Source organism: Dromiciops gliroides, chromosome 4 (assembly GCF_019393635.1).
Source record: "Dromiciops gliroides isolate mDroGli1 chromosome 4, mDroGli1.pri, whole genome shotgun sequence".
Classification (NCBI taxonomy): domain Eukaryota; kingdom Metazoa; phylum Chordata; class Mammalia; order Microbiotheria; family Microbiotheriidae; genus Dromiciops; species Dromiciops gliroides.
In genome coordinates, this window is record NC_057864.1 from 287,919,486 (window position 1) to 287,931,466 (window position 11,981).

At 32.8% G+C, this 11,981-nt stretch overlaps 1 protein-coding gene across 1 annotated transcript; it reads left to right on the forward strand.

Annotated features, from left to right (window-relative positions):
* Positions 1 to 11,282: 11,282 nt before the first annotated feature.
* LOC122725402 (small ubiquitin-related modifier 2-like) lies at positions 11,283 to 11,571 on the forward strand. Its single transcript, XM_043962503.1, has 2 exons — positions 11,283 to 11,436; positions 11,495 to 11,571. The coding sequence occupies exons 1-2, from the start codon at positions 11,283 to 11,285 to the stop codon at positions 11,569 to 11,571; spliced, it is 231 nt and encodes a 76-aa protein (XP_043818438.1).
* Positions 11,572 to 11,981: the final 410 nt, after the last annotated feature.

Genomic DNA, 11,981 nt, shown 5'->3' on the forward strand with positions numbered 1-11,981 from the left:
AACTATCTTACACACACTATTTTTCTCATATCTTTTTCTTATCAATTTTTTTAAAGTTTGCTAGATCTTTTTATAATGCATTTCCAGAAATATTATGTAAAATATTTTTCAAAAAATAATTTGAATAAATCTCAAAGTAGAAATTGTCTATAACATATAAATAGTATAGCTGAGGTGAAAATAATGATTTCCTTTAAATAAGTGTTCTAATTTATCACTGCCAAAATGAATAAATGATAAACAAGTGCTTCTTAAGTCTTCACAATTTTAATTATTAGAAACAAAAGCTTTAAGAATGACAAATATAAATTTAAATGAGTGTTTGCCAAAATATCTTCATTTGGCTATTGTTTCCTTTACTAGATCTACTCTCTTGGGTAGTATGTGCAACAAGTAAGTTAGACTAATCAATTTTATTTACAAACATACTGCTAAAGAGACATCTTCAATATTCAGCCCATGGATTCCATCATTTGCCAAATTCTATTATTACTACATCCTCAAAATCCCTCCCATGCAGACCCTTTTCTCTACACACACACACACACACACACACACACACACACACCCCACTCTATTTCAGGCATTCATCCCCTCTCCCCTGTACTATTACCTTCTAATATCCCTAGGTGATTTTAACTCTGTCCCCTATCCAGTCCCTCCTGCATATGTCTGCCAATATGATTCTCATTAAGCATAAATTTCACAATGTCTCCTCAATGAAATCAAGTGACTCTATGGTGTCTCCATAATAAGTTATAAACTTTTCAGCTTTTAAAGCTCCTCACAACCCGGTCCCAAACTGTCTTTCCATGTCTCATTAACCATCATTGTATTTCAAGTCTTCTATTATGCTTGATCTAAATTGGACTTCATGTTCCTCAGACTCAGTACTTTATTGCCCATCTTCATGCCTTCATACTCACTATCTCCTATGCCAGAAATGAATCTTCTCCTTACCTCTACTTCACAGAATCCCTTTCTTCTTTCAATTTGTAATTCAAGCACCAGCTTATACAACAAAACTTTCATTATTCCTCCAATTACACATTCCCTCCTTGCTTAACTATATTATATTTAATGACATTATATTTATTATATATATACTGTGTATGTATTTATGTTGTGTATATTCAGTATTGTGTATTTATTACACATATAATTCTGCGTGTATATGTTGTCTCCCTGATAGAATTTGTCATCCTGGAGAATAAGAATAGATTCATTCTTTATATTTGTTTTCTGAGAACCTAGGAGAATATCTAGCCTGTCGTATTAATAAATGCTTATTAAATACTTTTCAATACATTTTTAAAAATACATTTAAACATACTTAAATATATATTGCATCTTTCAAAATCTAATCTCGACTTCTAAATAAATTATATATTAACAAAAATTTTTGAATAATCATTGATATGTTAACTATTTTCAAATACTCAAATATTCCAATAGAAACATTAATGTAGGCTCTCCCACAAACTATACAGATTATTATATACCCTTGCCTGCACAACCATTGTAAAACTTAATCGAGTCTTACCATAAGTTTACCATGACAATATCAGTTAACATGCATTCCCTACTTTCTATTAGATTGGTTATCCCTCATTCTCATCTCATGACTAATTTGAGTTCTTACTTACTTACATATTTTCTTTCATCACATCCTTTCCACCTTTTCTCTTCCATAATACTGTATTTGCAATATGCTGCAAATTTCTCATTCTTGCTGTGAATTTCTTCATTGCCCAGCTTCAATTCTTCAGTGACTGTAGTGTTGTATGCCTTGCAGCCATGAAACATATCCAGAAGAATACTGGTTTTCAAAAGATGGTTCTTTAATTCAGGGAGAAATTAAGGATTTTTAAAATAGCTTTGGAATTCTACTTAAATTAATTTATTTATTCATTGCAATACAAATGAAACTACCAAAAAGGATTTTATTATTATATTTAAATTTACACTTACTTATAATTAGGTATAATATAATATGTATGTGTTTATATTTATATTTTATAATAAATTGTTATATATTAGAAACAATAATAACAAAGTTCAACTGGAACAACAAAGTTTGAGAATATAAAGGAAATAAATTAAAAATATGTGAAGGAAGGTGACTTAGCCACACTTGATCTTAACCTGTATTATAAAGTGGTGATAAAACAATCTGGTACTAGATAACAGAGCAATGTGTCAGTGGAATAGTTTGAGTACACAATAAACATCAGGTAATAACCATTGAAATATAGTATTTGATAATCACAAAGACCCTAGATTTGGGGACAAAACCTGAAAAGAAACCTGAAAACTGGAAAGAAGTCTGGCAGAAACTAGGTATAGACCAAACCTTACACCATTTGACAAGATAAGATCAAAATTTGTAGGTTATTTAAGCACAAAGCTTATATCATGAACGAATTAGGGGAGCATGGATTAGTTTACCTGTAAGATCTATGACTAAAGGAAGAATTTATGACCAAAAAAGAGATAGCACTATGAGATGCAAAAAGGATGATTCTGGTATATTAATTTTTTTCTTTCTTTTCTTTCTTTTTTTGCAGGGCAATGAGGATTAAGTAACTCGCCCAGAGTCGCACAACTTTTAAGTGTCAAGTGTCTGAGGCCAGATTTGAACTCAGGTCCTCTGGAATCCAGGGCCAGTGCTTTATCCACTACACCACTTAGCTGCCCCTGTGATATATTAAATTTAAAAGTTTTTACATCAATGATTCCAATTCAGCCAAGATCAGAAAAAAAATAGGGGAAATTTTTCAGCAACTGTTTTTTGACAAAGGCCTTATTTTTTAAATACATAGAGAACTCAGTCAAATTTATTAGAATACAAGTCATTCCCCAATTGATAAATGGTCAAAGGATATGAACAAGCAGTTTTCAGATGAAGAAATGAAAGTTATCAGTAGTTATATGGGGAAAATGCTCTAAATCACAAATGATTGAGATGCAAATAAAAACAACTCTGAGGTACTACCTCACACCTATCAGATAGGCTAATATGACAGAAAAGGAAAATGACAAATGTTGGAGGGGATGTGGGAATATTAGGACACTTAATGGGCTATTGGTTGAATTGTGAACTGATCCAAACATTCTGAAGAACAATTTGGAACTATGTCCAAAGAGCTATGAAACTCCATACTGTTTGGTCCAGCAATAACACTACTGAGTCTATATCCACCAAATATTATTTTAAATGGAAAAAGGAGCTAAATGCATACAAATATTTATAAAAGTTCTTTTCTGTGGCAGCAAAGAATTGGAAACTGAGAGGATATCCATTAATTGGGAAAAGGTTGAATAAATTGTAGTTTCTGATTGTGATGAAATGCTATTGTACTATAAGAAATGATGAGCAGGAGGCTTTCAGAAAAAAAATAACTTGGAAAGACATAAACTAATGCATACTGGAAGTGAGCAGGTACAGAAAAGCATTGAACACAGTAATAGCAGTATTATCTGATGACCAACTGTGAATGACTTAGCTCTTCTCAGCAATACCAAGATCTAAAAAAATTCTGAAGGACTTATAAAAAGTGTTTTTCAAATCCAGAGAAAGAACTGAAGGATTCTGAATGCAGATAAAAGCATATTTTTTACTTTTTATGTCTTTTTTTGGTTCTGTTTCCTTTCACAACATGAGAAATGTAGAAATATGTTTTGCATGTCTACAACTGTAAAACATCAAATTGCTTGCTGTCTTAGGAATGGGGGAAGGTTGGGAGGGTGGGAGAGAATTCGCAACTCAAAATTTTAAAAAAATGTTTAAAATGTTTTTACAGGTAAGTAGAAAATATAAAATATTGATTGAAAATTTTAACAAACCCCTTTGTAATTTATCCAAAGCCAATCTATATGCATTAACATATAAATGTATACAAATACATATGCATATGTTATATATAAGTATATACCTCTTTATTTACTGTGTGCATATATGTATATTTATCTATATAGATTCACATATATGAGAGAAAAAAAGACAGAAGAAAGGAAGAAAAAGAGACAGAGAGAACATTCCATTGATATTCTATTTGATAATATATTATAACTTGAACAATAGCAGTTGTTTTCCATTTAGTTTTTCCTGGATGGAAAGTAAGACTAAAACTATTTGGGTAATACGTGTTCTCATTTAGAAGATTTACAATTTTTTAGATTTCATGCAATTAGTACAATGTTAGCTGAAAATATGATCATTTCATCATGACTAAGAAATCCTTCCTCAACTTGAATTGGCACATAAATAAACCTACTATAAACACTTATTAACTTCAAACTCACTGATATATATGAATGCATGCATATCATCTGTAGTCTAGCCTAACAGTTTGAGAGGATTATTATCACCATCATGACCAGGGATGATTGCTTTGTACAAAGCAATACATTAAACCATGAGGAAAGGAATAATATTTCATTAGTGAAGAAAGTCATGTAGATGAAATATCAGATCCCATGGAAAGCTAAGTTTACACGAATTTAAATTGTTGGCTTTTTTAATTTCTAAAAGGATTTTTGAAAATATTCATAATAGAATTTCTCACTTGATGCACACAAAATAGAATTTGATTTACATATAAATTTTCATAACATAGTAATTATCAAGAACCAACAATGTACTTATCAATGTGTTAAGTGTTGTGATGAACACAGAATTGTGAAATTGAGATTCTTATATGGATGTGAAGTTCTCCTAGTAGATATCGTCCAAACCTAATTTCTTTCATTCTATGGTCCTTCTGTCAAACTGCTTATAATTGTTCTGGAAATATATTACTTTAACCCTATTAGACTTCATACTAAAGTCAATTATGCTATAAAGTGTGTTATATCAATGTAAACTTATTTCAATGCAATCAGTATATTAGGGAAGATGATGGTGGTGGTGTTTTTCTTTTTGGGGGGGGGTGTTTGTTTTGTTTTGTTTTGCTGGGCAATGAGGATTAAGTGACTTGCCAAGGGTCTCACAGCTAGTAAGTGTCAAGTGTCTGAGGTTGGATTTGAACTCGGGTCCTCCTGAATCCAGGGCTGGTGCTTTATCCACTGTGCCACCTAGCTGCCCCAGGAAGATTATATTTTCAGTTTCTGCTTTCTTCAAGAAACAGCAAAAGAACTCAGAAAGCTTCACCACTTCACAATAATCCATAAATTGCAATTTTTCCAAAGACCATTTCCACAATAAATGTTAGGTCTTTATCAAGGGCCATATTTATTTTACATCTTCTAGTAAGAGAAGAGAAGGGCTGATCCCCTTTCCTTTCATGTTCAGCCTATCCCCTTCTACTATGGTTTCTTGCCCAAGGCCTGGAGTTGAGCAACCTAAAGAAATAATCTAAACCTAGGGATAGTATCCCGAAGCCAAGTATCAGGGGCTGAAGCCACTATTTATTATAATATTTATACACTATATAGTATATATAAAATTATATTTTGCCTACTATTTTATTAGGGTCCTCTTTATTTTTATGTATTAACAATTTTTTGAATATTAAAGTTTTGTGGTTTTTATTGTGAGATTTTTCATAGCACAGTGCTTTTCGGGAACATATATGTCCCATTAAATCAGAGATACTTGTATTAAAAATAAAGAACAGGGGCAGCTAGGTGGCACAGTGGATAGAGCACCGGCCCTGGAGTCAGGAGTACCTGAGTTCAAATCCAGCCTCAGACACTTAACGCTTACTAGCTGTGTGACCCTGGGCAAGTCACTTAACCCCAATTGCCTCACTAAAATAAATAAATAAAAAAATAAAATAAAAAAAAAAAAAATAAAGAACAAAATCACATTTCCCTTTCTTCCCTCTCTTAGTTGATACCAGAAAAAATGTTTTAGAAAAGGTAAAAATAATGAGTTATAGAAGCCACTTATTTACTAAATTCACAAGCTTAAAACTTTTTAATTCAAAATTGATTTGTTCCACAAAGTGGGGCTCCCAATTGTTCTCAAATTTATTATACAACTTAGAACAGGAAATGTAATTTTTGCTTCTAACATTCAGAAGATGAAGCATAGACTACAGAGAATTTAGTACAACTAGAAAATATAATGTTAGAAGGGACCTTAATGCCCATTTTTTTTGCTCCTCAAACACCTTTCAAAAATAACAGAAAAGTGTATTATGAACCCACAGTGTAATTTAATATACTAAGCATAATATACTTTTACATTTATTCATTGTTCTTAAAATAGCCCAAATGATGTTTATTAAAAATATACAACCCAAAATGCATATTATGCAATATATACATCTGCATACATATATAATTATAATTATGAAATATAAAATTTATTCTAACAATATTTATAACTAAATATAAAATTTAAAAACTAATTATAAAATAATTATGAATATTTTATGTAGAATATTGTGTAAGAATTAAGTCATCCAAAAACACAAATATATTTATATTTATCTGTAATACTTCATATTAAAATTATTTTAAAATGATATTGAATATATGCATGCATATACATTTAATTATATAAATTAGAACATGAAACATATTTAGCATAACATAATAAATACATTTGCATAAATTTTATATTGGACTTTTTTTATTTGAACAAAGGTTTTCAATCTTTACTTCAACTCAAAACAAACCTAGTCATAAAATCTGGTTCTTCATGGAGCTTATTTCTCTATTTGGATTTAAAACAAGAACAAAGTGAAAAAATTTACTTGCATAAATAGAAAAGAATAGGATATTTTTATAAATTATGTACAAACAAAAATGAATGGCTGTTTTTAATATTTTAAAAAATGCCTTTCTACTGTCTTCCACAAAGTCAAAATTAAATGATAATTTCCTAAAGTTCTTAAGGTACTTAAAGTTTAATTGCATGTATTGCTTTTTTAAAAACAATGCTTATATATAAAAATAACTTTTTATAGGAAATTAATCTATTCACATGTGACTTTCTTCTCTTCTAACACTGGCATGCAACAGAACCTTTACTACATATCGTATCTGTGTTTATAATCAGTTCATTTGAAAATTTACCTAGTAGAAGAATAGTAATATAACTGTAGATCAATTTGAAATCAGAAAAAAAGACGATACTGCAATGAGACACAATATAAAGGTTCCATAGAACATATGTGTTGGTCAATGATAGTTTGAAAATGACCTGTAATGTAATTCTGTTGCTTTATAATATCCACTTGTGGCTTTCAGTCAACCTGATTTTTAAGTTGCAAGAACATAAGAGCTTGTAACATCTTAAAACTCTGATCACATAGCTGATGAGGCAAAATTAGAGGGTAAGAGAGGTGAATGAGGATGCTACTCTAGTGAAGTATAGAAAATTCAAATAAGAGTATGCACATGCATCTGACCAACTATAGGAAATTGATTTATAGTTAAATGTTGGATCATCATGGTGATTTGGAACAGAAAGAAAAGTTTGTTCTTAGTGAGAAATGGGGAGTTTGAGAAAATCCTGCATCAATACCAGGATCATTATGTACATGATCATGCTATTTTCTTTTTTTTTTTCTTCTTTTTTTTTTTTTTTTTTTTAGTGAGGCAATTGGGGTTAAGTGACTTGCCCAGGGTCACACAGCTAGTAAGTGTTAAGTGTCTCAGGCCGGATTTGAACTCAGGTACTCCTGACTCCAGTGCTGTATCCACTGCGCCATCTAGCTGCCCCCTGATCATGCTATTTTCAAATTGCTTTAGAAACAAATATACTTCTTCAAATGTCCCTGTGCTTATTGTCACAGAGCGATATATATATATATATATATAGAGAGAGAGAGATAGACAGACCAATAGATAGATAGATGATAGATATGCATATACACACATATATGTACACAAATACACACATGCATATATACATATACATAAATAATTATAGGATAATTGGGTATTTACTTCTTAAGGCATCATTAAAGCATTTTAACATGAACCCCTTGGATTCACAGATCTAATCCAATTTCATTTTTTATACATGAGAAAAAATGAGATCCAAAGAGGTCTAATAACTTGCCTAAGGTCATTCAGGTGGCAAATAACAGAAACAGTTTTCAATCTCAGGATTTTTGGCTCTAAACTTGGTGTTCGTAACACTGTACATAAAAAGGAAGATAATTGGACATAATCTGACTAGATCAGAAGAAATGGGATCAGCATAAGGTTGTACAATACTTCCATTTGTTACTTTAGCTCTTTTCTCAACACTTTGACAAGAAGCAACATTTGGGGCAGGCTAGGTGGCACAATGGATAGAGCACCGGCCCTCGAGTCAGGAGTACCTGAGTTCAAATCTGGCCTCAGACACATAACACTTACTGGCTGTGTGACGCTGGGCACGTCACTTGACCCCAATTGCCTCACTTAAAAAAAAAAAAGAAGAAGCAACATTTAACACTTTTCTTTTCAAGTCAAATGGAAAAACACCTAATAAGTGTTCTTTCCTTTCTCTCTTCCCATATCACATTTTCCTTTTCTCTCTTCCTTCTCCTATCCATCTATCTCTCTTTCTCCTCTTTTCTCTCCACTTATATCCCTTTATGTCTCTGAAGCTTCATAATTTTATATCTAGGTCTCAATTAGTATAAGTAATGAATCTTTTGAATTGGTCATATGTATTTGAATTTACACTATTCTAAATAATAGGTATGTAAAATATGTTAATTGGTTCCAGTCCAATTGAAATATGCAGTGAGAATTAAAATTATGCAACTATTTCATGGAATTCATTATTTTCATTCATCAGAAATTTTCTACATGTCCAGTATCCCTAATTGGGTCTAAGGCCAATTTTTATTTGTGCTCTAATATTATTTTTTTAGAAATATTCATGTTTCTACATCTATTACTAAAGAAAATATTTATATAGAACATGAGCATAGCCTTGGTCTATCTGTATCTTTAATGATACTGTTATGAAAAATATCTTCAGTATGTGTGCGTTATTTGCCTCATTTATTTGTATTCCTTGGATAGCTGATATTGATACTCTAAATCTGTGTCATCTCATCTTTTGTGATTTATGTCCATCCTATCAATTAATTCTAAAGAAAATTTACCCAGGATACTGAAACCCTTCCTCAATATCTTTTAATAATTCCATATCAGTTGAGGTCTTACCTGAGAAGGGTACCTATGAGGAGGCAGTAGGAATTAGTAAAGTCTCTGTACAAGTCAAAGTTGTCCAGTTTGGCCCCTAGCAGCCTTTCCTTAAGGGGCACTCTGTATCCAGGAGGGAGATAGAAGGCTCAAGGCACTACTGCATACATTGTCTTAGTTAAGTACTTCTCACCTGAAGAGTCTGGCTATTTATATATTTTTCAAATTTATTCTTCTTTTATTTATTTTGTCTAAATGTTTATATCTGGTACACAAATGCATATTATATATGTTTGTATTATATGTGCATATTGAAATTGGAGAGAAAAAAATTTAAGATTTTAAGATTGATATTGGGAAAATTTTCTGATTTTTTAAAGCTGTCAAAAAGTGAAATAAGTACATATGGAAATAGTGGGTGTATGCTCCCTAGATTTAGTTAAGAGAATTACTGATGACTTCTCAGGGAAGGTGTAGAAGGTATTCTCTGTAATTTGTAGGCTGGACTAGATGGCCTTTGATGCATTGACATAGTATTATTCCTCAGCTCAAATATCACATCCTTCAAAACTACCTGCTGAAATAATTCTGTATTAATTGTGTCTATTCCCAATCTATTTAAATTATTTCATCCTTTTGCCAGGAAAGAAGGAAGGAAAGAAGGAACAAATGAACGAACAAAGGAACGAACGAAGGAAAGGAGGGAGGGAACAAGCATTTATTAAGTATCTACTACAGGAAAAGGAAGGGAGAATAAGCATTAATTAAGTGCCTACTATATGGCAGGCACTGTGCTAATTGCTTTAAATATATGATCTAATTTGATCCTCACAACCCTGGGAGATATGTACTATTATGATCCCCATTTTATACTTGAGGAAACTAAGGCATGCAGAGGTTAAGTGACTTGCTTAGGGTCACACAGTTATTAAGCATCTGAGCCTAGATTTCAATTCAGGTTTTCCTGACTCCAAACCAAGCACTCTAGTCAGTATGCCATCTAGCTGACTTTATCTATAAATAAATTGTATCCCTCTGGAATGTAAGCTCATAGGCTCATACACTCATAGATTTAGAACTAGACGTTCTTTATAATTCATCTTATCATAGGGTCATAGATTTACAATCAGAAAGGACCTCAGAAACTATATTATTCTTTAAAAAATCAGGCTAGTGGGGTTATTGTCAATCCCTACATTTTATAGAAGTAGAAACTGAAGCTTGGAGAGGTTAAATGATTTGCCCAAGTTCACACAGTAAACGACATAGAGTCTAGCTTCTTAAACTATGGGTCATGACCCCATATGGGGTCACATAGCTGAATATTGTGATTGTCAAAATTTTGCCAACAGTAAAAAGTTATGTATACCTATTTTATATACTTATATACCCCAGGATTGCATAAAACTTCTTGGGTTAAAAGGTGTTGCAAGTGGAAAAAGTTTAAGAAGTCCTGGCCTAGAGGAGGATTAGAACCCTGGTCTTCCAATTTCAAATCCAGCGTTCCTTCTTTTATATCGTGTTTTTTACTGTATCATGCTTCTTGAAAACATGTAGATGCCATTTCACTTTGCCATATGTATCTGCATAGTCTGCCTCATTACCTGGCACACAGTAAATGCTTGATAAATGTACTTTGGTTGATTGCTTGCTTAACAAGAGTAAAGCTATCTCAAGAAAGGAGCAGAAACCCTTTGCCTGTTGTTCTACCCAGCAGAGAAGATAGCTAATGGATGAAGGCTCAAGGGGCAGTAGCCCTAAGCTTTGTGAGCCCAGTGACCACAAGCAACTTGTCTTACAAGCAGCTCACCACATTAATTATTCTTTCCTTTACCACAGTTCCATTGACTACATTAGCAATTGCAACACTACACTCTGTGATTAAATAGTCTAGGTTAAATAGTATGCTTAAGCTAAAATGTCTTTGGGGGATAATCTTCTTCCTCTGTCTAAGAAATTTACCATCCATGCCTCTGTTCAGACCATTCATTCACTCATCCATTCATTCAGTAAACATTTGCTAAGAATCTCTTAGACCCGAGTACCTCCACTGCTGCTGCCTCCTCCTCCTCCTCCTCCTCCTCCTGCTCCTGCCTCTGCTGCTTCTCCCCCAGTTCCCTTGGAGCGGACCATCCTGGTGCCTCTTTTGTGAAGCGGCAGCTGAGGAGGCCCCAGGACTCACCATGGCCAACAAAAAGCCAAAGGAAGGAGTCAAGACTGAAAACAACGATCACATTAATTTGAAGGTGGCAGGGCAAGATGGTTCGGGGGTGCAATTTAAGATTAAGAGGCACACACCACTTAGTAAACTAAAGAAAGTCTATTGTGAACGACAGGGTTTGTCAATGAGGCAGATAAAGATTCCGATTTGATGGGCAACCAATCAATGAAACAGATACACCTGCACAGTTAGAAATGGGGGGTGAAGATACAATTGATGTATTCCAGCAGCAGACAGGTGGTGTTTTTTAAAAAGAGAACTTGCAACTCTACTCCAGAACTGTGCTCCCAAGGAAAACAATACATTCACAATTAGAAAAACAAGATTTGGTTCATCCACATCCTGACTACTGCAGTATAGTTTTCTCTCTTCTTTGATTCCCTTCCCCCATTCCTTTATTGTATATAAAGTGATTGGTGTATGTGCACAGGTATAATGCATATTTTTTTAACTAAATGGCCGATAGTATGTTTTGATCAACATCAAATAGAGATGGGGAGGGGAGCAAACAAACTGGTTCTGTGAAAATATCCCTTTCTCCATTAGTGGCATGCTCATTCAACTTTTATCTTTATATTCCAGTAAGTTATTTTGTTATTTTGCTCTCACTGTTTAACAACAAACAACAACAAAAACCCACAAAAAATCCTTGCATACCTTG